At 47.0% G+C, this 27,439-nt stretch overlaps 2 protein-coding genes across 6 annotated transcripts in view; one reads left to right on the forward strand and one right to left on the reverse strand.

The window, feature by feature from the left end:
• TRIP4 (thyroid hormone receptor interactor 4) overlaps nucleotides 1–19,559 on the reverse strand; it is a 34,131-nt gene extending 14,572 nt beyond the window's left edge. For both annotated transcript variants that reach the window (XM_075505530.1, XM_075505529.1), the window contains exons 1-11: nucleotides 19,393–19,559; nucleotides 18,509–18,675; nucleotides 18,158–18,294; nucleotides 14,414–14,647; nucleotides 13,393–13,471; nucleotides 11,424–11,553; nucleotides 10,893–11,108; nucleotides 10,220–10,346; nucleotides 9,289–9,476; nucleotides 8,049–8,173; nucleotides 7,140–7,231 (exon numbers count right to left, since the gene is read on the reverse strand). In XM_075505530.1, coding sequence (XP_075361645.1) covers nucleotides 7,140–7,231; nucleotides 8,049–8,173; nucleotides 9,289–9,476; nucleotides 10,220–10,346; nucleotides 10,893–11,108; nucleotides 11,424–11,553; nucleotides 13,393–13,471; nucleotides 14,414–14,647; nucleotides 18,158–18,294; nucleotides 18,509–18,675; nucleotides 19,393–19,559 — 1,662 coding nt within the window. The remainder of the gene's footprint in view (nucleotides 1–7,139; nucleotides 7,232–8,048; nucleotides 8,174–9,288; nucleotides 9,477–10,219; nucleotides 10,347–10,892; nucleotides 11,109–11,423; nucleotides 11,554–13,392; nucleotides 13,472–14,413; nucleotides 14,648–18,157; nucleotides 18,295–18,508; nucleotides 18,676–19,392) is intronic.
• A 2,707-nt stretch (nucleotides 19,560–22,266) lies between these two features.
• On the forward strand, nucleotides 22,267–24,978 carry PCLAF (PCNA clamp associated factor). 4 transcript variants are annotated; one of them, XM_075504169.1, is made up of 4 exons: nucleotides 22,267–22,342; nucleotides 22,417–22,494; nucleotides 22,577–22,733; nucleotides 24,546–24,978. In XM_075504169.1, the coding sequence occupies exons 1-4, from the start codon at nucleotides 22,300–22,302 to the stop codon at nucleotides 24,601–24,603; spliced, it is 336 nt and encodes a 111-aa protein (XP_075360284.1). In that variant the 5' UTR covers nucleotides 22,267–22,299; the 3' UTR covers nucleotides 24,604–24,978. The 4 variants fall into 4 exon arrangements, with proteins under 4 accessions (XP_075360284.1, XP_075360283.1, XP_075360280.1 ...); XM_075504168.1 differs by lacking the exon at nucleotides 24,546–24,978 and adding an exon at nucleotides 24,261–24,528; XM_075504165.1 differs by having other exon boundaries at nucleotides 22,417–22,733.
• The last annotated feature ends 2,461 nt before the right edge of the window (nucleotides 24,979–27,439 follow it).

The raw sequence follows: 27,439 nt of genomic DNA on the forward strand, positions 1-27,439 counted from the left end.
CGTAAATTAATCATCATCAAGTGACAATCTCTTCTTCATCTTAACAGACTGAGCAGTGGCCTCAGTAAACCTGCTGTCTTATTCAAGGCAGCTGGAGCCTTAGAAGAGTCTCTGATGAAAACCAAAGCACTTCACATAAGGAAAAACTCCCCCATCTCTTACTGTCTATAATCCAAACCAGCTGCATGCCTGCTCTGCTCTGCTCCTAGAACCATGAACCGGGGGGGGCTTTATGCAGTGAGAAACTGAATAAAGAGATGCATCACCTGTAGGTCCCTGCAAGCCAGACTAATGCCTAATACCTCCTGATCTGGCATCAGGCTACACACAAAAGACAAATTCAGCTTAGGAGAACTCAGGGACCTGTAAAGTTCAAAGGCCTTTTGTTGGTTGCAATCATTAACAGCCACCTAGATTGCTGCAGAAGGAGGTATATCTGATCTAGCCTTCAAAACCCTGCTAAAAATCATTCATTGGTAGAGGTGCAATAACTAAGCCTCAGGAACGAGAAGGCAAATATCCCGTTGGTGGGGGGTGAGCGAAGGCACCAGGACAGCCACAGCATGGCACAAACGAGCATTTGTCTTATTCAGAGCCTGCACTAGGAAACCTGGGCTTCGGGGAGAAGGTCCTCGTAAAAACTCTCTATGTGTTTACACTGTTCCTCAAAGTGGACATCAATGTGTACGCTTGTGTTTCTCCCCCTCATTAACTTCTTTCTTAGGAAAATATGACCAGCAGGCTATTGTTCCTTTATTTGGACATAATCTAAACAGGCACCTCCTGGAGTTTAAATTTAGAAAATTTCTACCCTTCTTCACTCCTGTTTGAGAATATAAAGCAAGCCCTGTATGCTTGGTACCCAAGTCTCTTTTTTTTTGCTGTTATTTTCACCAGGGAGGGAAGAGAAGGGCAAGAGATTAAACGCAAATTTCCTGAGACAGAAAGATGGAGCCTATTTAAATGATAGTTTCAATCTCGTGGCACAAAAATAGCTTAGACATGCTCCCTTGTGCAGATTTAGGACACTAAGTGATCGCCTAGAAATGAAAAATAAACACTTTACTCCTGTCAAACATAATTACCCAATATTTCAACCCAAGATAATAGCTACATCTAGATATCAGCATGTGTGCGCGCTTGCATTCAAAATAAGTCCAAACACACCTATCAACTACTAAAATAGCAGCAGCGGAAATGTTCTTTTTCCAGTTAAAGTAATAGTCTCTCAGATCAAAGCCATTAGCAAAATGAACATGGACTTCAGAGCACATTACAATGGCATAAATGTAAATAGTTCCCTGCTTGCTTTAGACTCTTGCCAAGCCCTGCCTGCACCATCCCGTGTTTCCCCAGTGAGCACTGCTGAAGTCACCGACACCTCATGCAGGAAAAGAAAGGCAGCTCCTCGCTCTGCTCAAGGTGTCGGTGACATCAGCCCTGGAGCAAGTAAAAGCCTTCGTCAACGCTCACATCTTGACTGGGGGAAAAAAAAGTTTCCAAGTCACCTTTAGTGCCGAAAAGCATAACAAAGGGATCATTCTGCTCTCAACCAAGGCTTTTTGGGTGGCTGCCACGAAGAGAAGGAAACGAGCTCAGAACACGCTCCTCAGGAGCAAGATGTGCAAAACTCAACTGAAAATACTGATATTTAAGAGCCACGCAGAGGGATGTCCTGCCACCAGCCAACCACTTGCCCTCAGTAGCCGGGCTGAATTCAGAAAGCAGTTTTTGCTTCAGTCCCCTGCAAACAAAGCAGGTGACACTTGGTACCTGGGGTGGACTTTCCTACCTGATAATAACTTCTGCTCCTAGAGTAGCTTCGATCCAAAGATCACAACTTTGAGCAGTAAAATTAGGTGTATATAACCTTTGATGGGGAAGCACTGCTTTATTTTTCACGTGGGAAAGAGACCCAGAGGAACGGATCTAACTAGTTGATGAGATTAGCAGCACAACTGGGATTAGGGCAATGTCATCTGACGTGATGCTGATTTTAATCACAAGGACATCTCTTCTCTGCTCTTCCTCTGCTCCCTGCCAGCTATTGGATGCAAGATCCTGTTCTGTCATTAATTCTCACGTGGCCCTGCAGATCTGCAAACCACTTCAACAATGTCAATCAGTCTTCAAATACTGTACATAGGGCAGACCTGCAAGACTGACCCCTCTGAAGGTGTTACGCAAGGCCAGACTTACGTGTCCAGTAATAATGCAGATAAATAACCAGTCCCTAATAATAATGCAAGCTCTTGGAGCAGGGACTTGGTCTGAGTCCGCTAGTGCAACATCCAGCAAAACAGGACATCGTTGCTTGACTTTGTTTTTTGAGCACAAGAGAAAAAAAAAATTAAGGATAATGATAGAAAAATACCAGCAGGGTGCCACTAACATCTACATTAGCAACCTGAGAGACGATGCAAACAGCAAGGAAATATAAATCTGCAGATGGTACTAAATAGGGAGTGGGTGACAGCATCAAAAGGACTGAGAAATAATAGAAAAGTCCCAGGAGAGACAGACCAAGAAAAGTCTCCCTTGCCTATGGGAACAAATAGTCACAAGAGTCAAAACAAACTTCCGCAACTCGTGAAAAAGGCAGGGCCACCATCAAAAGACAATGAGCAAGACAGGGAACTATTTCATCTTTGGGTAGCGAGTACAATCTGCAAATGTGGCTTGCCCTGCACTTGTGAAATGATTTTGTCCAGAAAATGCAGAAGCTTCAAATACAAGTTGGTGAAGAGGAGGAGAGTCAAAGCATAGTGCCTGAAGAGAGCTCTGCAGTGGCTTCATCTCCGAGAGGTCTCTGCTGCTGCATCAGATTACCTGACTTGCTAATATACTGCAGATCTTTAGAAAATATTCAATGGTTTTTGCATGCCATAAGTGGCAAAAACACATCATCTACTTTTCCCTCTCCCCCTGAAGTGAGGAGGAGTCTTTGTACACCAAGAAATGGCTGGATTACACTGCTAACAAGTGGCTTTGGTGCTGGTTGCTGATGAACCTGGGCTGAATCATCAGCATGAGCAACACAGATTTCCGCCTCCCAGCGAGATCCAACTCAATCTGAGCTGGCACTGCACACTTTTTCATCTTGCCAGCATTTGCAATTAAATTAATCTCAGCTTCCTTCAGATGCACTTGCTGCTCATGATAGTCCACAGAAACATACATTTCCTCATAAACCAGCTTCAGAAGGATGCTCAGATCTCTGAATTCAATCTTACAAGCTAGGGAAATGAACACTGCATTAAGCGAGCCTGGGAAAAAAATGGACAAAACCACTGTAAAAAGGCAACAAATTGGGAACTATAAATAGTTTGTAATATAGGAGCAACAAAAAGCCATATAAAGTGGGAAGTGCCATGGCATCGTGGCATTGAGAAGAGAGGTAAATCTCTTGCCTATAGGTCTGACAACAGTGCTACTGGAATGCACTACTCTTCCTCTAGCCATCTCTGTGGCCAAGTGGTGCTAGCAAACTGGGAGGAATGCATAGAGAACATAGCTAATTGTGAGGCTCCTCTATGGGAAGATTAAAAGCTAGTTACCTACAGCTCAGTTTCCAGATTGTAAGAAGCAGTCACAGCCATTTTACCAATGCCTGAAGAACATATCCACAAAGGAAGAGGGGGAATTGTTAGGGAGAGAAAAGTACTTGTGAGAGACCAGGACATATTTTTCCACCAAAGGAAGAGGACGTGATTCGCCATTTAAAACCAAACTGTAAATCAGCGGCTGCTACAGGAAAAAAAAAAAAAACTACACTGGCCCTAGTGTCCTTTCCTCTTCTCTCTCCCAAGGCTTGCTCCCATACAAGGCCAAACACTCCTGCAGATTTCATTGTATTCCAGTCCCAAAGCTCCCTCTGCTGCTCGTATTCCAACCTGTCCCCACTCCGCCCGCAACTAAGAAGAGGCACAACCTCATCAGAAATACTCTCTTCATATCTAATTTCCAGGCATCTCTCTCTACTGAAAAACCTGACAGGGTTTGGGAAAGCCAGAAGAGCACTTCATGAGAAACAGCCCCAGCTGCTGATGCCTCTCCAGCTCTTCATGGCAAGAAGATGCCCATCAGCCTGGTGTGTCCTCCTCCTCCATCCCAAGGAATCCATTTATTCCATCTCACAAGATGGTCTTGGTTCACTATCAAGCCCTACATGGTCTGGTGATTCCCATCAAATCAAACCTGACTTGTACAAGGGGCAGCGGAGTGACTAGGCATGAAACAGCATCAAGAATAGCCGTGTTGTGCTTGGTACTAAGCGCAGGCTTTGTAAGTTAATAAAACACACCCCAAGGAAAGCCACTGCTCCAGATTTTGGGCATGGATTCAGTCACAGCATCACAGACTCAGACCTCAGGAGGTCTCTAGTCCAACCTCCCAATTAAAACAAGGTCAACACTGAATTCAGGCTAAGTTGCTCATGGCTTTGTCCTGTTGAGTCTTGAAATCATCTTCACGGGTAGAGACTGCACAATCCCTCTGGGCAATGCCTGCTCCAGTGCTTGGCTATCCTCATGGGGAATTTTTTTTCTTAAGTCACACTGAACCTTTCCCTTTCAATTTACGACCCTTGTCTCTCATCCTCCTGCCATGTACATCAGCAAAGAGCCTGGCTCTGTCTCTCTACAATCTCCTTGCAGGAAGTGGAAAGTCTCTCTTCTCCCTCTGCCTCTCTTCACAGGGCACATGCTCCAGCCCCCAACCACCTTGGGGGCCTCACTGGACTCACTCCAGTTTATCAACATCCTTTTTGTGACCACAGTATTCCAGATGTGGTTTAACCAACGCTGAGCAGAGAGGAATAATCACTTCTACTGGCCATACTGGGCTATCATGCCGCTAGCCCTCCTTGCTGCCAGGGCTCCCATTCAGCTCACTGGCTGCCAAGATCCCCAGTGCCTCTTCAGCAGAGCCGCTCCCCAGCACCGACGCAGGGAGTTAGTCCACCACAGGTGCAGGATTTGCCATTGGGCCTTCAGGAATATCATGCCAGCCCTTTCCTCCAGCCTGTCGAGGTTCCTCCGAATGGCAGCCCTGCTGCTGAGCATACCCACTGCTCCCCCAAAAAGCAGCATTTGAAAACGCATTGTGGGGCACTCCATCTCCCCCTCCAGGTCATTGCTAAATGTATTAAACAGGAGACGTTCCAGGAAAAAGCCCTGAGGAACACCACCTGTAACCAGCCTCCAAAGAGATTATGAGGCAACCACCACTGCACTTTGAAGCCTGATGACCCAGACAGCTGTCAAGCCCAGAAGTCCACCTACCCAGACTATAATGACTCATCTTGGATACACGCATGCTGTAGGAGACCAGGCTAAAATCCTTGCTAAATATAAAGTAAAAGATATTCACCACTCTAACTATTGGATCATAGAAGGTAGTCAGGTTAGTCAAGCATGATTTTACCCCTAGGTGAATCCAAACTGGCTATTCCCAATGTCTTCCTTCTCCATGTGTCCAAAATTGGCTTCCAAGAGGAATCACTCTATGAATTTCCCAGAGACCAAAGTGAAACTGACTGGCCTGAAGTGTCCAGGATCACCCTTCCTTCCCTTTTTAAAGATAGATGTAATAGTCACGTTTCTGCAGTTATCAGGGTCCTCTCCTGATCTCCATAACCTTTCCAAGGTAAGAGTGGCCTCACAAAGACATCTGCCAACACTCTCAGGACATTTGGATGCACACCATCAGCACCCATTGACTTGCATGGGTTGAGATTTCTCAAAAGACTCCTGATTCAATCTCCCTTCACTACAGGTCGTCCCTCTCCTCCTTGAACCCTGCCTCTAGGCACAAGATCTCTGGGAAATCTTGTTGGAGAAGCCTGAGGCAAAGAAGTCCTCAGTACCTCAACCTTATCTGTGTCCCTGGTCACCAAATCACCTGCCTCATTCAGCAAAAGGCCACTCAAACCTCCCTTGACTCCCCTGGGAGTCTTGGTCCACTTGCATCTCCAGCTGTCCCTCCTTCCCTGTATCTAGGGGCTTTGGATGTCCTCTCTGCAGGGTCTCTGTGAAGACCCTGTGGCTCTCCTGTCCATCCTCCCTGGTGGGAGGGTGCTCACCTCCTCCCACAGCTCCTTATCCTGGTGACTCAGTGGCCCAACCAGAGTACAACTCTCACCAGTGAGGTCACTACGACCTCCAGCTCCAGGAATAAGTACCAGGCAGTTCCAGCAGCTACGGACCTAGATGTCTCTGCTCAGGCCAAGCTACCCTCTCTTATACTAGAGTAGTTGATCCCGCTGGTACCATAGGGCCAGGGACAAGGTCCCATGGCACATCAGCACCACTGCTGCAGTTTTTGACATTTCCACGCTGTCTTGACTTTCCAGGCCCCTTCACGTCCTCTGCCACACAAATCACTGCAATAACTGCAAAGTCTGCTGGCTGTGCTCAGGGAGTTGTTTGCTGTGCTCCAAAAGCAGCAAATAGGTATTTGACCCTTGCTAATCCAGAGTCCTCCCTGAGGTGGGAAGATCAGCATAGTTATACCCAGAGGCAGCAAAGAATTGGGGCCTGGCTGGGCAAAACTTGGAGCAACTCTTTCTATTAGGACCCCATGAAGTTTCAAAAGAAACAATCAGTGCTTCAGAAGTCACATCGAGGTAAGATGTAAGCTCCCAAGTTTGCCAAATGAGGATGAAAACCAGAAATACAACATTAATGTGTTGCAGGTTCCTGTCTTCCACAGTCCAGCACAGCCACAGCATCCTGGTGTACATCTGTCCACGCAGCAAGGGAAGCAACGGTTGTCATGAGCCCGTGCAGCAGAGTCTCTGAAGCTAGTGTTGGTTTAATTAATAAGGACTCATGCCTGTTTAAAAAGAGTTTCAGAGTATGTGAGAAACTAGTTTCAACCAAACTACCTCACTGCCAAAGAGGCTGATGATGGATTTAGGCTGTATTAGTCCACCGCTCCCTTCCACCATTGCTGAAATGCATTTTCTCAGCACATTCTCTTTCTAGCCATACAAGACCACGTAGTAGTTCTGTCTTCTCTCAACACAGTCTAAAATCTCCATTCAATGTCTTCGCTAGAGCACCTCATGGAGGTGAGTTACACTACTTTAAAAGTTTGCTGGCTAATGCAAGCTCATCAGGTTTATTTGCTGTACTCACCTGCTCATTAAATTGCTCTTGCAGTAAACAATCGGTCACGTCCACGCAGCCTAGGAGGCACCCTGAGGGATAATCGCTTGGAAATTCCACATCTGCATCGAAAGAAATATCTCTTAAGGGGGCTCACATCCCCATACACATAGCTGGGGTCTTCTAACCCACAGCTGCCTTCCCCTCCCACCATGCACTTCTACTTTTTGAGGCATAAGAAAACACACAGCAATTTTAACACCCTACCATTCTTTTTCCAGCTCAGGATCTTCACCATGACAGGACTAAGGCTGGGAGATTTAATTACATATACACCTTTCCCTGCTTAGTTTCTGACAGAGGAACATATAGTGCAGGAAGGGCTCCTGGCTCTGAGGAGGGAGCAGGCAATCCTGCTGTATGACATTTAAGCTGGCTGATGTGCAGAAACACCGCACAAACAGGGGTACAGTGCAGCCACCAGCATCATCCTACCCACATGAGAAAATAACATCTTCCTGAGAACCTGCAGCTTTTCAATCCTGATTTCTACAAGGTCAGAATGCATGAAAAGGTTTTCACATCACTGTAAACAGAATGAAACACAAGCCACTTCACACGCACTCAAGCACACAGTCGACAGCTTGTTGCTTGAGCCAAGAATAAAATTAAGTCCTTTGCTGTCAAAAGCTATCACAGAAGTCAGGTGCAATTTGCCAGTGTTTGTGCTTGGAGTACGTGACCAGCTAAAGGATGGAGTTGAAGTCTGCCACCATACCCATTCAACTGACGAAATACAGAAAGGATGAAGAGAATTTCAAGAACAGAAGGTTAAAAAGCAAAGCAGTAGTAACTGCTCAGCAGAGAGGGCTTTCTGACACTGCTCATTACGTGGCTCAATGTACCAAATAATACAAAGATCCAAGGAGAGAAGTTCACCTTTCTGGAGCAGCATTCTGTAGGTGGTCTCCAGTTCAGAGATTTCCTGAGGGGAAGGTCTTTTAGCAGTAGCTGCAATCCATAACCGGCCTCTATGAGATGTGTACCAGGTCCTGCCCTCCACCCTAAAGAACAAAGGAGAATCTAGGACTTAAATTTCAGCAGAAATCACTCAGACAGATTTTTCAATCTAATGTTTTGCTACACAATTCCTGCTGCTAAGCTTTGCCCTGACTATTTAAACTCAAGCAATGTGTCAGCACTACAGAGAAAAGCTGAGATGAGCAAGAAATAATGCCACAAGCAGAGCATGTCCTTACTGCTCCAGAGCAACAGCAAAAAAGGACATCAATCCCCTGCAAATACAGCAGTACGCTGGACATGTGTGTAGGACAACCTGTTCATACAATTCCCTTACAAGCTCAAAAAGTTATGCACAGTAAGCACGCAATCTAGGGAGTAATAAATGACCATGAATCCATATGAAGCTGTCGTTAGCTGCAGCTCTTGGGGATCCCAGCATGGGCACTAGGCATCAATGCTGCAGCTGCATCAGAGTGGCTGACAGCATCCCCAGACCACCTGGATGCAGAAGCCAAGCACATTAAGATTTACAGCATCTTTAGCTTAGGAAGTGAAAAAGCTTTGCTCTGTAAAATGAAAAATTCTGTGAAGGAAAGGAGTAAAAAGGCTAAAGAAGATTCTTTGTTCTATATTAGTGGTAGGAAAGGTGAATTAACATGTCAGAGATGCTGTCCTGAAGGAGCTTCTCTTTGTAACTTGATTCCTAGCCCAGAGGGGGAAGGTGGTGGCAAGGTGGGGGGTCATCAGGTTTGGTTTTTTTTAAACAAAGCCTGGTGCCACTGTTGGCTTCTTTATGATGGACAAAAGGACCACAAGAACATATTTCACATTTTCAGCTTATTTGCCTTTCAAATTCCAGAAAGGTACACCTTGACTATAGTGCAGAAATCTCAGCCTCTCTCTACATTTACCCACTGTGAAGAAACTTGTACCTTCCAGGTTTGCTACTCTCATGGAAAACCAATTCATCAGGCTTCTCAAACCATCAGTACAGTGGATGAGGAAGCATGGCTTCCAAACTTGGAGCTATCAGTAGGTATCAATCACTGTACAAAGTGAGCGAGTCCACAGAGGTCCTCTGAGGAACACAACTTCCCAGCTCGCCTACAAACCAAGAGCTGGTCAGGATACAACACAGTTCAGGCCATCCCTTTACCTTTTGATTCCTCTTATGAGCAAGGAAGCCCAAGGCTGGTGTATGCTGAGGCACCAACCATCATCCGAGATCTCCTGCAACTCTCGATCCTGAATCCGCAACCTGTTCCGCTCCGAGCCAGACTCATTTCCAGCATCCATGGAATGGATGGCTTTCCGGTGGGGGAGCAAACCAGTTTGGTCCACCCACTTCAGTGTGTTCAACAGAAACAAGAAAAAGGTTAGCACCTCTCTAGGAAAAATGTATATCAAGGCCAAATCCTATTTGAAGTTTTCCTTCATTTAAGGACAGAGTTATTACTTTTATTGGGATCACTCTTCCTTCCTTGCAAGCTTGCTGTGCTTACATGTGATACTTTGGCAGGAGGAAAAGCAAGGTCACACTCTGCTCTGTGCAGCTTTTCCTTTCTATGCATTACAGGTAAACCATGGATTTAAAGAATAAATCTACCTGCTGGTGTTTCAAAGCATTCACAGGAAGATACAATTTTCAAAACATATTCACAGCCATCAACACTCAAAACTGGGAACCATCCAGCCTCCAAATGCTTAGCAGACACCAAGAACACCACTATTAAAGTGGAATTAGAGAGCAGAAATTATGCCCTTTGGAAATTGGAAATCTGGTGGAAAAGGCTTCATAAATAGAGCTGAAAAAGTGACACAACACAACCTAGAGTCTCAGAAATTCTTTCGGGTTCTTGAAGAGGAGGTAGGAGACTAAAATTCAGATAAACCAAACCTCCCAAGAGCAGGGAACAGAGCAGGGCATTGGTAAACCTTTTCTGTCCCCAACTCAGATGGCTAATGAGGATCTCCCAGACACAGGGGAGGAAAGAGGTATTACAAACATGCTAGAATTCACAATTCTTAAGCTCAGCTCTCCCAAAGTTAGTCATTACTCTGGTATAAATCATTCAACTCATACTGACCAAAGGAGCAGGCTGAAGAAGATGGGGATTCACTAAAATACTAGTATTCAGAGTCATCTTTGCTTCTGGGCTCCCAGGTGGCTTGCTCAGCATGCCACAATTGATGGCTTCAATGGTTTCATCCAGTCTGCAAGCACAAACAAGAGGCATGAAAATTCCCTGCTTCCCCTGGCAATGTCTCCCTTCTCCTCACACAAACATTTCTGACCCAAAGCATTTTTTTTGCCACCTCCCCTAGCTAAACGATTTCCTTGCTAGGTCTGATTTTTAATTTGAACAGTCACTCTTATCTACCACAGAAACTCAGCCTGGTTTGAATTTGAGATGAATTGGGCCTGTTGAGATAAGCCTTCTGCAACATCTCTTTCCAGGGCAGCTTTATCTTTAACAGACACACCAGCTACTGAAACCCTGTACAAGCCTCACACAGCTGGGCTTTGGAGGGGGGTCTCAGCAGAGTTGCACTGAAAGAGATGATATGCTGGAAGCCAAAAAGACTCTCAGGGAAGAAAAGAATGCAAAACTGCATCCTAGTCTTGGAAGTGCCCTTCAAGGGAACGGCTTGCTTAGCTTTCCTTACACTTGTTCTTCTAGATTCAGCCAGACCACCATCCATAATGATTTTCACCTCCCTGCTCTTGAGCATGCCTTCACATTACCAGTTCTCGCTCACTTGCTGTGGTATTCATCCATGCTGTTGTCTTCCTCCAGGATCTGCCTGCCAGCGAAGTCGAGGGTGATTTTTTTGGCAAGTCGAGAGGCGTGACGCAGCTCCTGCAGTTCCTGCTCTCTCTTTTGGAGGGCCTCTCTTTCCTGCTTGGAGAGCCACTGGTTGGAGTCCGTGGCAAAGTAATCTGATTCATCATCAATGACCTGGGTTCGACGCGTGCTGGCAAGAAGCAACCGTAATGGTAGAAGATAAACACAGCCGGACAGTGACACAGCACTACCTGCCCCAAACCTGCCTTCCTACCAGCTCCTTTCTGTTCTCTCCAGAGATCTGGACTGTCAGGGACATAGAGCAAGGACATCCAAACAGGACCCATTTGAGGGGTTCACTCTTGTTCCACCAAACGCCAACATTAAGGTGTCTGTAGCTACAGCCCAGGTTTTAGCAGGAACTCTCTAACATTTCCGTTAAAGGTAGCTCAGCCTGCCAGATAATTTACATTATTTCAGAATAGTCTCACAGCTAATATCTTACCTTGTCCTGTCAAATTCCAACAACTTGTCTTTGTGTTTCACAGCCATTTCCAGGCCTGCTTTGAGTCCAGCTTCTTGTCGAGGCAGTAAGTCTTTGCTTATGGCATCCAAATTCCCTGAACTTTCAGCACCTGAGATAGAAAATAAATCACACCCCAATAGTCAGGGACTGGCCAGTTGTTTAAAGCCCAGTCTTGGTGGGGCTGGCTGCAGAAAAGCCCCCTAAAACAGATGCCATTCAAGGAGCTAAAAGAACAACCTTGCACCAAGATCAGCACCATTCCAAACCAGGTTCAAGGCCCAATTTTCCCTCTAGTCCCTTTCACAGACTCCTTCCTCCAAATAGGAGGAAGCATTTAAATACCATAGTGACAACGTCTAGGTAGTGTTTAGAGAGAAGGTCTTGGTCTTTGATTCTCCTTCACCCTTCCCTAACAATTTGGGCAGTCCAAATTCCGCCCATCACCAACCACAGGCGTTGAGTCCCCTCCTAAAAGCCAAATTCTCTCCTAAGTGTTTTTACCTCCACAAAGAGACTCTTGGTCACGACAGATCACTGACAATTGCCAGTTAGAAGGCTTGCTCTGTGTGTGTCTGCTGCTGTATGAGCCTCTCGCAAATGAAATCCTTCCCCCAACACACCTCAGCAGGTTTTTCAGACCAGCTATTGTTAGAGACAGAGAAATCTATTCCCAGCAACGATCTATTCTTTCTTACCATTTCTGGTAAGGGGCCAAAAACCAAACATAAAACCAAAAGCCGGGGGGGTGGGGGGGGAAGGTTTGCATCAAAGCCACAATGGAACAAACCAGTGTATTTCACAGAAGACATCATGCAGGCTAAAGGCTTTATTTCAGGAAAACAAAAAAGTCTGTATTCCCCTATTGTCGCCGATCCACATTTGTTTGATCCCAAGACAAATAGCTATCCATGTTTCTGCTTTCACCTACATAGATAACGCACAAAACAAGACCTGGCAGGGGTAGAAGGGAAGATGGATAAAATGGGTAAGAAAAGGGGATCCTGAAGTACATCAGAATCTCTACAGGACAATTATAAGCAGACTGACTCTATGATCAGCTGTTCTTCTCAAGGACTTACAGGATCTCCTGCCATCTCAGCAGCTCTAAAGAGAAGTTGACACCAAGACCCAGAGTAAATATTTCCCCAGTTCTTCAGCAAAGTGTATTTTCCAACCCAGAACACTGTGACCTTGGCTATATTTCAGCTAAACTCAGACAAACATCCCCATAATGCACAGGTCTTCACTGGGAGACTGGGTATTATTTCCTCTTGCTTTCCTTGGCTCTGTTCCTATTTTTAGCTCCCAAGATAAGCGTTAGACGAGAAGAGTCATTAGAAAATATTAACCACCACCTCTCTAGACCCAGCAAAACAGATAGCAGCACTTCATCTTCCACAGCACACATTCCACATGAGACTTAGCCTAATTTTCAAGGACTGCTACAATGATCCAGTTCATGTGATTGATTCAGGAACGCCTAACAAGCAGCCTTGGGGCCTCTGGGTAAGGACATTACACACTGCCATTTGACACTCACAGTTATCACCTTTGTTTAAGTCCACAAATGCTGCCGAGTGCTTGCTGAGAGGATACAAGGAGCTGGCTTCCCAGCCATCCTTTTAATGCCCACCATAAACACTGTGCAGCAACAGGGGCAAGTGGCTCCATAAAGTCTGAAGGAAACAGAGTTCACAAACTGTCCTGGCAATTTACATCCCAGAGAAACATTAAAGTGCCAGCTCCCAAAAAAGAATTACCTTTAGACTTTGCCAGCAATTCTTTATAATTTGGATGAATGGATCTAGACAATTTACACACCAGGACATACACACTCTCATTCCTCCATAACATCAAGGCAACTGTAGCACAGTGAGGCAGAGGAGGAGGACTGCTGTTGCATAACTGATTGGATTCATTATATTACAGGTATGTAATTGTTGCTGACCTGCCATGAGCTTCTTCAGCAACTTCTGGCTCTTGTTGGAGTCCCGTTGAAGAATGTCCTGCTCTTCTTTAGTACACACCTAAGGAAAAAAATGAAGACTTAGGAAAGACATCACATGCTTGATTAGCTTCAGAGCCTTGGACAACAGCTCCAGGTAAGCTGTTTAAAACGGCCAAGATAGTCCACACCTCCTTCCCTTTGGTGTTATCTACACAGGGAGAATCCTGAAAGCTTGTTCTTTATTAAAAGCAATCCATGAGAAATGTACAGCTTGGTCTTTCTCAGTTCTGTGGGTGGGCACACTGCCAGGTGATCTCAAAGGATGAGAAATGCACTCAGAATCTCCCTAAGCAGATGAACAATGCTTAACACAGAGGTCCTCTCTCCTGGTTGGCCACTTGGAGTTAAACAGATGTTTTAAATCAGATTGGTTGCTATTTTTAAACATTTTCTTCATCCAACCAATATTTTCCTCTCTCCTGAAGTTAACTTTACTTAATCTGCAGTCACTAACTTGCCCCCTTTTCTCCAAAAGGTGCCCTTTCAACCTAATACAGGGTGTAACAGGTATCCCAAATGATGCACACCACACAAGCGTTGAAGAAAAGTCAGCACACTGGCCCTGGCCATGTCTCCTGACCCTTACAAGGCTACCAGAGCTGTGCCCAGGATGGGGCTGAAGCCTTGTGCACATTTTGGACACTAGTGTGATGCACAGGAGAGCCACAGGAGACTGTCATAAATCAGGCAAGTTCCAAAGTGATGTAACTTATGAGGGAAACCTCTCTGCTCTCTGATGCAGCATATCATAAAAGAAACACAAAGTGACTTCAAGCCACAGCAGTTCTCCTTCCCCTAGAAGGAGACAGTACAGGTTCTTCCCTGCCCAGCTTTAGAGCTTGGAGAACTTTGCTAGAGGAACTTTGATCTGAGAGGTTAACTCAGCCCCATGCCATTTCAAAGCCCTGAGCAAACTATGTCATGTTCAAGCACAGCAAATAAAAACTACCTCATTACTAACCAGAGCACCACAGAACAAGCAGGGTCCAGAGCCCTCCTGCTCACAGACAATGCGCCCGCAAACCAAGCAGTTGTTGATGAGCTTGTGCTTCTGGCCCAGGCACTCGCAGGTGTGACGCCCAGGGATCAGGACAGTCAGCTTGTTTTGCCCCTCCTTGGTATACAGGCTGACATATTTGGGCTTCTTCTTAGAGGAATTGCCACTGCTGCTGACTCCACTGCTGTTCTCCTGTGCCTGAGAAGCAAAAAAAAAAATAAACAAACAAACTGTATTCACAATGCAATACCAGCAGCAAAGAGAAAGCACTGACCCTTGAACAGGCTGACGAGACTCAGACAAGTGTTATTCTGCCTAACTGGAATTAAACTTGGACCAGACCCCAGATTCAATGGAAATACAAGCTTATCCCTGCCAGGAAAGGTCCAAGGAATCTAAATAAAGCAAGGACATAAGGAAGTTGCTGATCCACTTGATATTTGCTGCCTCTGAAAGCTAAAACTGCTTGGGTCTAGATGGCAGGCGTGCCATCAGTCCTCCAGACCTGCAATATCAACTCACAGGTATTTAACACCTTCAAACAGCAGCTCAGCTACTCCTAGATTTCTTTTCAAGGGCTATTTAAATTATAACAACACCTTGTTTGTAACTATGAAGTCCTGTGCATGCCTAACCCCAGAAACAGAGCCACTGGTGGCAGCAGGACGTCTTCATTCACAGCCAGTTCACCACCCAGCATTTTTCACGTTTTCCACCCAGCACAGCCACCTGAGCAGAGGTTTTCCATGCACTGCATGTTCAAGTATTTAGCTGTAATGTAAATTCTTCTCATTTCATGACTTGGCATCAGTGATTCACCTCTCTGAGTTTCAATCAGGTACTGCATTGGGTCAGGCTTTGGGTCAGGGACTGAGCTTTGGGTCAGGCCAAAGCAGATTGGCCTGATCAGAAACAAAGCAAGATATTTTAGATGATGGCTGGATTAATAATCTAATAGCGGAATTCTCTGTTTTCTCCCTCAGACCTTACACATTGATCAAAGAAACAAAAGGTTCCTCCTCCCACCTGACATCTCCAGCAGGTACCAGCTGAGAAGTGAATTGTTGAGAAGTTAATTGCAGGAATTAATTACAGCACAGAAATAATTCCAGGGGAACAGAACAAAGGCAACTGCTACCATTTATCCAGCAATATTTAAAAACAGATGCTTTGAAAAGCAAGCACAACACACTCCAGACACAAACCTATCTCATAACACTAGATGAGATTGGTTGCAACCATGAATTGCACGCTAGCCACGACCAAGAAAGTCTAGGACTTATTACCCTTACCTATTTCAGCAAGCAGCACTCCAATATAAATGCACTCACAGGCCTTTAGTTGTCATATCTGTGACACGCCTGAAAATCCTCTTGCAGCTCAAGCACATCTTTTCTTTGCCTCTCCTCTCCACAGTCTCTCTCGACAATGGAAAAGAGGATTTCTCAAAAACCCTTTCCCAGAAAGCATGTTTTCATTTACCACAGAACAACAACTCGCTTTCTCTGCTAGCTGCATGCTAGAGGATCGCTCCTGCTCCCTGACCCACACCTCAGCTAGTACTGCTTCTACGTCCCATGTCCTCCCACTGCTTCTCTCGGTGACGGTGCCATGCTGTGGCATTAGGACACCTCTTGTCTTGACTCTTTTTACCAGCTCTGCTCTCAGTATCAGCAGGCTACTGGTTTAGTGGCAAGCGGATGCAGCATTTCCAGTCCCCCTAGTTCCGCCCAACTGGCTTTACTGCCACTGCCAAATCCAAATACTACTGTCATGAAAAAAAAAAAACAAAATCAGATAAAGCAACTTTGGTTAGCAAACCTTGGCAGAGCTTTCTCAGTTGTTTTGGGGGTTTCTTTAATTAAGTTAGAAGATAACTACAAGGAAATGAAACATTACTGTCCATTTTTAACTCTCCCGTTCAAAAAATGTGGGTTTTATGTCTTACAAACAAATACTTTTACAAACACTTTAAGCATTTGTAGCCTCCCTGCTACGAAAACCTCAATTGAAAAATGTAACTAAGTTCCACCATTTATCCAGGTGTGACCCTCACTTTCAGGATTTAGGTGTTGCTCAGTCAGGGTCGCACTCAGATAAGTTCACGGAATTTAATTTTGAGAGGTGCAACGTGCTCGATGTTCATAGCATGAAGGACTCCACTGCAAGACTAATGATGCAAGTTAAGCACACTGCATATCCACACACTTATTTCTGTGGAGCACACTCTTGTGCTCAGACAGCAATAGAGTGATCTGCTGTATTTGATGCAACCTGGGACCACAGATGTATAGCTGGATCCATACCTAAGGAAGGAGCTCGGGTTCCCAGCAAGCAGCTCTCAGTCAAAACTCACTACACCAGAAATAAAATCCAGAAATTCATCCTAAGTAATTACAATGACATTTAACAGCAAAGATTGTCATATTTGATGCAGACTGTGGGAAACGGTTCTGCTGAACGGAAAGCAAGTCTGCTGCAAAAAGTTAGTTAACTATCACAGAGAAAGGCAACTATTCCTTGCTGCATGGCCTTGTGCTGCTTGAAAATAGCAGGATTTCCTGGTTTTTAGCATTTCTATGCCCTTGTTTTGCAGTTTCTTTCACTGCAGCTCAGACTGTTTATGAATACTGGAAAAAAAAAAGTTTCCACAAAATTGAACAACATCTCAATTTCAACACTAAAGGTGCAGGAGTGGGGCTGAACAGGAGAGGGAAATGGCCAAACGAGAGCTGCTGCTCAGTGGAAAGGCGCTAGCTACAGCTCTCAGATTCCTCTATCTAGCCCCCAAGGCCTCCTCTCTGAAGCAGCCTGAAATATTTCAGTTGCCAAATTAAAGCTTTATTCAGCATGACTGGGAAGTTTTAAATACAGCAAGAAGGAATGTTCTTGGTGGCAACCACTTGGTGGCTACCTTAATTCCTCAACCTTCACACCTCTGCTTTAATAAAATACCTTTTATTACTAATTACAGCATCTACTTCCATTGTCCACTCTCTCATCCAGGCTTCTTTGGGGGGAGTAAAACCCATTTGGACATAGTCGCTACCTGATGATTATTTTACTCTCCATTATAGACACAAACATACACAATCTTTCTCCCCATCCTCATATTATTTGCCCCACAGCAGTGAGACTCCTGGACACACACACAGGGTAGGAGCACAGCCTGTCCAAATCCGCAGTCAGCTCTGAACAGTCAATGCACACGAACAGCCACCCCTCTTGTTGCAACTGGCCAACCATACAACTCGCTGACAGTGCACTTGCAGCATGGGACCCCTGCCTATCCCAATGGCTGCCAAAATATTTGTTCAGGTTATAGCTTGTGGCTGCCACGTTGCATGCTGTCTATAAGTGAACAAAGATACACGAACGTATATCTCACAGAAGCTGTGCTGTATGTAAGACAAGACAAGGTTTGCAGGGGGAGGCAAGCATTTATGCCTCCCCCTGCAGGGGGGACATTTTGCAGGGGGAGGCAAGACCCAGTGATGTAGCTGGAAAACACGAACATGCTTTCAGGTACATAATCCCCTTTGTCAGGGCTCTGATAATGAAGGATTCGTATTTCTGAAAGCTTATCTCCTCCTTCCAATCACATCTTTTGTTAGTGTTTGATAGAACCTTTCCTCGTGACCCAAGTTCAAAGCATGCCCTCAGCACCCAGTGACACACAGCCTGCCCTCCCATACCACACACACTCACCTTGGCCAAGTCAAGGGGCGTTTTTACCTCCTCTACATGTGCACTTGGATCAGCATACCCAGGTGTGTCCTGCTTGTTCCTTCCTTTGCGTTTACCCTTTTTCACTTGGTCCCCAGCCCGAGGCACTTCCGAAGCCTCTGAAAGCATGCGTAAGCACAAAGAAAGGCTGGGTAACTACCAGCAAGAGAAAGATGTCCTCGAACTCTTGGTGAATGAAAATGGCCATTACACCATCACAACGTACAGAAATAAGATCAGTCATGGGCAGTCATGGCATGTAATCATTTATAAACAGAATAACTGAGACAAGCTTATTTGAGACTTCAATTCCTTCCTCCCTGTACCACTCACCATCCTTTTTCCGATACACTGGCAAAGGCTCGGATGGGAGCTGGGAGGATTTCCGCCACCTGGCCAGCAGTTCTTCTACAAACTGACTCTTCTTCCCATCAGTCCCCTGAACAAGGTCAACGACGTACTCCCGGATCTCATCCTCGTTTGTTATTGACAAGATGTACCTGCAAAGAGGACAGGATGGAGAAAAATGGGTAAGGGGACTTTTGTTCCGAGAAGACCAATGGTCTAATCGCACACATGTGTGATTTATCTCTCCTCTTCAGATCAGGTGTCTGTAGAGACCATGGTAAGAAATGGGTTTATGAGTCAAATTTTGAGACAGGCACTTTGGGAAAGCCTTGTGAAATTCTGAGACAGACACTTTGGGAAATCCCTTGTGGCTGTTTCACTGAAAAAAAAGTAAGGTAAATTATCTTTCTCCTCCTGTTCCAAAGCAGAGTGACATCCTCCCTGACACTTCTGCCAAACATTACACATCCTGAGGCTCCAGTTCCCACTGAGTCACATAGAAAATCTAAGCACAAACCAACAAGCTCCTGCTTAAACAGAAGGAGAAAGCAGCCCTTCCTCACCTCCCCACAATGACTCCACACTTCCCCCTGCCACCTCCCACCCCCCGGTCCTCTCACGGGGCACCCACCCGAGGGACAACCCGGGGCGCAGATCCCCGGGTCCCCCGAGAGCGGCTCTGCAAACACCATTTTCCCTCTGTATTGGCCCATGAGGTCTGGGGGGACCGGGAGACGACGCAAGGGGCCACCGCGGCCTGTCACAGCAGGCCGGGGAGGAGGGACCCGCTAGGCCCCAGCGGAGGGTACGGCCCCGAGCGGGGCCCGCTACTGCTCCTGCCCGCCCCGGCGCCCCCGGCTCTCGCTCACCTCACGACCTCCTCGCCCACGTCCAGCCCGAAGTCTCCACGCAGGTGCTGAACGCACCAGGCCAGGAGCGGGCTGGGCGCCGCCATCTTCTGCGCGGGGGAAGGGAAACGGCACCGCACCGCCTCAAAACCCTCCCTCCCTCCCCGGGAACGCGACCGCGGCGCCATCGTTCCGGGCCCCGGCCCCAGTTCTCCCCATGGGGAGTGTCCTGGGGCTGAAAGCGAGCGAAAGTGGCCCTTGTCCCCCCCTCGCTACTGAGGAAACGGGGCAGGAAGATGAGCTGAGGCTGGGGGACCGGCAGCAGACCCTGCCCTCGCTGAGCAGCCTCCCCAGGCCCAGCTGGGAGGGAGGGAGCTGAGCCGGACAGCATGGAGGGGTCTGGGGGGGCACGGCGGGGAGGGTGGGGTACGGAGAAGGTGCCCCGAGCTGCCTGCTGCCTACTGCCTCCCCCCTCCCCATATCTGAGCTGCCTGCTCCTGCCCAGCCTGAAGGGAAGAGGCGAGGGTTCAGTTAGGACAGGACTAACTCTCCCCTCTCTGCCCGTGCCCAGGCCGGCACCGCAAGGAAAGGTGACCTCTGTGTGTGGGAGATCCCAGGCGCCTTTGCCTCTGCAGACACCGTGGAGGTTTGTTTCCCTGAAGTGCTGCCTGTGTCCTCATCTCCAGGTGCACTCTGAACTCCGCACAAACACAATCCGATCTGCAGGCTATTTAATAAGGAGCTTTTCTCACCCTCAGACAGATTCTCTGTGTCCCTGAATCTCTTCACCACCAACCCACGTACTTGTGCCACACGGATGATTGCAGAGCTCTGCCAAAGGGACACCCAGCTCTGAAACCCGCTCCCTCTTCCCTTTGCTCACAGTTAAGAAACTTCTGTGAAGCCAGTTCTTCTCTCGCTCGGAAAACTCCTCTGAAGTCAAAGGGAAGAAGTGGTGTAAGTTTGCATGAAAGAAAAAATGCAGCCCACTGCTCTACGTAGGCTTGCAGGGAGAGGAGGGAATATTTAGGGTTAGGCTTTAGCCTTAGGGTGTCATAGGCCACTCTTTAAAAACCACAGAAAAACACATCCCAAACAGAGTAATAACATACCATTCTTAGCTCACGTTTCACATGTGCCAGCACCGCAAAATAGAAGGGAATGGAGAATTATGCCATCATTTAAAAAAAAAAAAAGCCAGCACTAAAAGCCTGGTTAAGCAAACACACGTTGGGATGAACTTTAAAACATAAACGGAGCAATAACTGTTGGAAAGGGAGGGAATGTATTTGGAACCAACATTGCTGAGACATTGGACACAGTGGAGAAAGACAGTGTCATTTCTTAGAAAAAACAGCTCCAGCTGGGTATCAGAGAGTGAGGTTCATCGCCTTGGCAAAGGTGAAAGCCTCCAGCCCCAGCAGCTGCCAGACTAAAGCACTGCAAGACCCTCAGCTGCCCACACAGCTCACATCACATTCGCAGGGTGCAGCTGCCACAAAGGAGCCTCACATCGGGGAGACCGTGATTTAATTTGTCATAACACAATCTTTTGCTGAAATTGGGGGTGCCTGGTCTTCCTCCCTACATGCTGCTTAGCTAAATCTTCATATGGCAAGACTTCACTTGCACGTCAGAGGGAGCTCCAGGCATAGCCTGGAGGCAGGAGATGACAAGTGGGCCCATCCCTGCGCTACCACTGCCTGGGCTCCATGCCTAGTTGGGCTCCCTCCTGGCATGCTGTCTTGCTTGCAGGGACCTGGACCTTGCACCCCAGGGGCCTGGATTACCCTCTGGCACTTCCTGTCCATTAATGTGCCAGCACAACGCTTGCATGCTTGCACAGTCCTGCAATGCATTTGACCCAGGAACAGATCTTGCTGGAAAAGACCATGAAGCAACATCATTTTTCAGCCAGAGCAGTTCTCCCCCCCTGTTCCCTGTGAACTCACACTGAACTCACCTGAACTCACACTGGTGCTGAAAAAAAAGCATCTAACGGCAGTCTTGGACAAAAATGTGACACATTGTGGGGGTTTCCATGCTTCCAGCCATTGTCGCTCACTGATATATTTTTTTAAATGCTGTAGGCAGACAGCAAACTTGGGAGCCAAGGCTTCATCTCTGCAAGCACCTGTGAAGGGAACAAACTTCCCTCTCTTGGAAAGGCTCAGTGGTGTCAGTGGCCCTGCCTGCAGCTGAGCACAGCCATCGCAGTAAGTCACGGGAAGGAGCAACATCACTCTTCCTCCTCTCCCCCCCCGAACTGCTGCGGTATCAATAAGGATGAGTGCCAGGGCTGGGCTGTGGGACGTGGGTGCCAGCCCCCGCAGCAAGGAGGGCAGCAGGGAGGGAGCAGCGGGCAGCGAGAGCCCTACTGCCACGGAGGGGACGCCCGGAACATCTGTGTGCCACCTCCTTACCCGGGGCAGCGCTGGGGCGGGGGCCGCGGCCATGCAGCCTTCGGCGGCCCTGTGAGTCCGAACAGGTATCCCCTGCCCCGGGCGGGAGCCGCGACTGTTGACACTCTGTGGCGGCTGACGGGAGCGGGCTGAGGGGAGCGACCCTGAGGGAAGCCGTGCTGAGGGGACCAGGCTCAAGGGACCCGCGCTGAGGGCACCGGGCTGAGGGGAGCAGCGATGAGAGGACCGGCGTGAGGGGAGAGACCTTGAGGGGACCCGCGCTGAGCGGACCGGGCTCAAGGGACCCGCTCTAGGGGAGAGGCGCTGAGGGGACGCACGCTTGGCGGGGCCCGCGCTGAGCGGAATGGTCCGAGGGAAGCGGGCTGAGAGGATCCGCGCGCCGCGCCTCACGGAGGAGAGCGGCCCCGCGCGACCCAGCGCGCTCCCATTGGCGGGCGCTGGCCAATAGCGTTTCCCCGCGAGCGGTGGTGTCTCCCGCGCGGGCCGGGCGGTGGCGACGATTGGGATGGTGCGGACGAAGGCGGACTGTGGCGGGGCCTACCGCAAAGGTATGAGTCGGGCCGGGGGGGCGATGGGGGGGCGCACCGCGGAGCCGCCGCTCACCGCTCTGCTTTCCTCGCAGTGCTGGCCGCCCGAGCTCCCCGGAAGGTGTTGGGCTCCAGCAGCCTCAACGCGGGACCGTCGCCGGCCGCCAAGAGAGGTGAGAGCGGGGCGCGGCCGGGGCTCCCCTTCCTCCCTCCCCGCCCGGCCTGCAGCGGGGCTGACGGCCGCTCTCCCCGCAGGCGAGGGCTGCCGTGGGGGGGGGAACCCGGTGTGCATGAGGCCCGTCCCCACCTGGCAGAGGGGCATCGGCGAGTTCCTGCAGTTGCTGCGGAAGGAGAATCGGGCGCCCGGTGCAGAGACGGCGGGGAGCAGCGGGTTGGGGCCGGCCGCCAAAAAGTAGGTGTCGATCCCCCGGAGCCCGGGGGGGAGGCAGTCCCCATCATCTGTCTCCCCTCAGTTCTCATAATCTGTCTCCCCTCAGCCCCTGTCTGTCTGCCCTCAGCTCTCCCCCCGTGAACCTCTGGGGCCTTCCCAGGGGAGGGTTTAATCGCGGGTTTCTTTTCAGCCTTGGAAGCAGCAGTGCAAGTCCCTACAAACTGAAATTGCAATGTGGTGGGGCTGAAGGAGGTGCAGAAGTGTTGTACCTTGGGGCTAACGGGCAGGGAAGGGGTGCTCGGTGTATCGGAGAGGCAAAATGCAATAATGAACAGGTTTTGTACGCTTGAGGAGTTTTGGTGGTTGGCTGTAGCCCAGCTCTCAGGATGTGCTGCTTGAACGTAATGTTCACTTCCTTTGAAATAAATAAAAAACCCAGCTGTCTGAGGAACGATAAAGCTAAAACCGCCTGCAGAGCAGCGGCGATGCACACAGCTGTCAGTGCTGCATCTGGTGCTCTGTGGCGTTGCTTTAAAGTGTGCACTGGCATTGTCAGAGTGTGGTCTGTGGAGTGACATTAAACAGCAAAATCCCTAGCACTTTCAAGTAATACTGAGAGTGATGTGCCTGGCTGCCTGCAAGGGGTGTATTGAGGGCTGTCAGTGCATCCTTGGATGAAACAAATTGTGACTAGTTTTCCTCCATGACTGCTTTGAAACTACAATTTATTCTTGAAGGAGCAAGCAACCACTGAAAAGTTGACGGTATGTCTGTTAACTTTAATGTCCTCATTGAAATAATGTTTCTCAGCAAAGTCTGGTAAAATGCAGCATCCATCTCCACTGACCTCAGGGGTTTTTTTTAAAAATGTGTGTAGTAATTAGTAGTTCAGGCAAATTCTCTGTGCTCAGACGTGCTTCATTTGCATACAGACGAGAGCAATGTGACTCCCCATAGCTGTCAGCTCTGTTTCAGAAAAGCTTATGAGATTGCTAATGACTTCTGTACATCAGAAATTAAATTGCTCTACCAAGCTGTCACTTCAAAGATTAACTTGTAGGCTGCACTACTGACTAAAAAGGTAGCAGTGTGAAACATCGTCTTACAGACAGTTTAGTCTCAATTGCCAATTTTTTTTTTCACCAAATATAGATAATCCTAAACTGTCTGGGGGGCCCCCCATAAGAATGAGTCCTGAATTGTCTTGAAGGACAAGCAAACAAACAACGACTTTTAAGCGCATCGTACCACTTGGAGAAACAAAAGATGTGCACGGTAGTGCTGCAAAACTTTCATCTCTTCCATTTGAAATTTGTTTGGCTGAGTAAGGACCAGGTGGTGATAACCCTGCAGAGAACACACAGTGTTAGTGTCTAAAACAACGTATAGTTTCCCAGTATGTTCTGGAAGAAGCAAGAGCTGTACTCACTTAACTGCACAACATTTTTTTTAAGTCACATGGGTAAGTTAGGTTGAAACTCAGGCGTGAAATGGGAGTTAAATTTTCAGCTTCCTAGAAATGATGTGGAACCTGCATGTAGCCCTCAGGGTTGAGAAGGACACGCAGAGGATGACCGAGGATGTATCAGTGTACAATGTTTTCTGCACTGAAGTAGGCTTTCCCATTTGAAAGGTAGGTGTGTGCTGCTTAATCTGGGCTTCTAGCACTTAGGATAAAGTAGCTTGTATCAGTCCTAATGTCTCGAGGTGCAGTCTGAGGCTAATTAAAGTCATTTAGGTCACCCAGCCTCTAGGAAAAGGGCTTTATTAGCCTTTCAAACAAGAGTTGATTGAGTTCTGCTAACTCTTTTGAATTGGTAATGCTTCTTACAGAGCTCGCCCCCTGCCACCAGATCCTGCAGAAGATGGTGAGTCCTCTGAAGAAGAGTAGACGTGATCTGACCCCGACTTCAATGATAAACCACATCTCCTATACTCGAGCTGGTTTTGGTATATTTGTATAGGTTTTTTTACAGTTTTTATGGCTTATGTTCAGCTGATGTACAGAACTAAAAATATGAGAGACTGCAAGAACATTGTGGTAAAATTATAGTGAAATTAATATATACTTTTTGAAGCTTAGCATTCAGTGTAAGTCACTGTTTTAATTTTTATCTTGGTTTCCTTTAGTTCCTCAGTGACTCCTGCGTATTGTGCAGCTTTTATCTTTTGATTGCATTGTGCTTGCCCAAGGCTTGCATGATCATGCTTGTTCTGTTTTTAGAAAGCAGATCCTCAGTTTTCTAATACACTGAAGCATTCTGAAAATAAAGCCATGTCATGTCTTTATTGAAGTAAAAACTGTTAATGGCGACCTCTTTGTTTGGAGATGGGAAAGCCAGATTTAAAAAGACACCAGTGAGGTGGAAGGGGAGGTGTCACTTACTAAGATTTAGAGGTGAAGTTTAATTAAAACAAACTAGGTTGTTCTAATGAATCAAAACCCTAAAAGCCCAAGGAGCAATAAACTGCTAAAAATAAATAAAACTTGTTACTGTGAAGGGCCTGAGGCTGCCACACAACTTTTGGGGTACTTTATGTGAAAGAGTGAGTGGGGTCTTGTGGAAAAGAAGTGATGGGTCTTACTCTCAGGGGTTCTGCTTCTGCTCTTCCTTAGAAGCACCACAAATGATCAGAATATAGTTGAGCTGATGAAAAGGTGAGTGTTTGCACATGAGAACTTAGTGGCAGCTCTAGTAGATCAGCCTGATATATTTATCCTGGGAGAAGTGGTTAACACTGTCTAGAAGCCTCTTCCTAAGAAGTCTATGAATAAAAGGGAGGGTTGTTACAGAAAAGCTGTTAAAGTTGTTTGAATAAGTAGCAAGTGAAGATTTCTCTTTAATAGACATTTAAAAAAAAAGATTATGTAAGTTAAGGGCAATAAGCACATGATAACGTGCCATAAAAACTACAGACTTATTTGCCCTGACATCACACAAAACAACAAAAAAACTTACTTTCTAATTATCTTTTAGTGAACTGAAACACAGTGCTAGTAAGATAATGCACTGAACAGGCTATTCTGTAAGTAGCTGCGTAAAGTCTTATCTGCATCCCCTGTTGCAAATGGTTCGGTACCTGTGTCATACAGGAAATGGGTCTGCTAGCACTCTGATAGCAGGTGTTTTCTTTCTTTGTGCAGAGAAGCCAGGAAGATCTTCATGATCTTAGTAACTTTGTTAGTTATCTCAGTCTTTCTGGCAAAGGGCAAATTCTCAGCATGCAGAAATACTCTCCTACCTGAGTGTAGTACTCCTGGTGCAGCTAAGGTCTTGTTTACATGAGGAAATGGCCTGGTTCAGATGCTTATGCTTAATGAGACCCGGGGTAGGCATTCCCAAATGGGGAATCACAGCTATAGCTGAGTGGTGCCAGTGCTGTTTCAGGTCCTGTGGCTACAGAAGCACCATGGGTGGCTCTTTCCTCTGCCTTCTCTCTGCCATTTGACCTGCCAAACTAGCAGTAGTCCTCAATCAGGGTTTCTACTCTAAAGCTGCCTGGGAGTCAGCAAAAACCCACGTGCTCTTATCAGATCTGCATGTCACCTGCATTGACTCCTGTGCTAATTGTGTTTAGCAGCTGCAAGCTGGGGAAGGGAGAAGGTGTAGGAGCTACTCTTGATGAAATTAAATCAAGGCTGCTCTCCCAGGATGATGGTCAAGGAGCAACGCTGGTGAAGACCTTAACAAACAAGCTCTGAATTGCTCTGACATACAAGTCATTACAAAGGTAAAAACTTTTTGTGGGAACACAAGAGGCTGTGGAAGGATGCGATGTGCACATCATGCACAAAAGGAGCTTAGGATCAAAGAGTTGCCTATGCGGTACACATCTACCCTGCTGTAATATCTTATAAAAGAGCAAAACTTGGTATTAGGGAGCAGCTAAAACCGCTTTCGCTTCTAATAAATAAATATGCTCACTCCACACAGGTAAGAGAAACCCCTAATGTTTACATCAGGAACTGCAATCTTAAAGATAAGGCCCAAATTTTTTTCGTGGAACAGCAGTTTCTGGCCAAAATGCATGCAGGAAAAGGTGTTTGCTTGGGTGCATCCCTGTCCTGGTGGGAATATGGGAAGGTAATCTTTGGCGTGTGAGCGGGGATGCTGCGCTGTGGCTGAGGCAGCTGTTTTAGCTCCAGCTGTGCTGCTGCTGGTAACCTTTGAGTTTGGCTTTGTAGGGAAAACTGGAACAGGGCCCAGCTATTCTGAAAATGAGGAAAAAAAAAAAAATCTAAGAGGCAGAGAGTGCTAAAGCAAAAGGGCTCCAGACAACTAGAAATACAATTTATAGATAAGACTCCAAAGACTTGTAGAAGGTTTTCACATCCAAAAGCTTGCCTGTTTTTTTTTGTTTTTTTTTTTTTTCACCCAGCTATCATTGCTGTAATAAATAAAAAAATCTCCTTAAAACAGCACTGCGTTTTGCAGGTCTATAGGTGTTCAATTGCTTGGGAGCTATATCTGCGCCATGCCACCCCAAATATATTCCTGAACAATTTATATCTATCGCTACAAATGCTTTAATCCAGCAATATAATTAATAGCAAAGTTTAATGTGGTAAAGCAGGGTCACATACAGTGTTGAAAATAAATTTAAGACAAGGATAAATTGGCTGTATCACTGTACTTGGTGTAATGTTACACCATGTAATAGGTTTTTCCCGTGCAATGGGATTTCTAGAGTCTTAGGGCAAGAGGTGTAAGGAGAACGATCAGCTG

The sequence above is a fragment of the Mycteria americana genome, chromosome 6 (genome assembly GCF_035582795.1).
Source record: "Mycteria americana isolate JAX WOST 10 ecotype Jacksonville Zoo and Gardens chromosome 6, USCA_MyAme_1.0, whole genome shotgun sequence".
Classification (NCBI taxonomy): Eukaryota; Metazoa; Chordata; class Aves; order Ciconiiformes; family Ciconiidae; genus Mycteria; species Mycteria americana.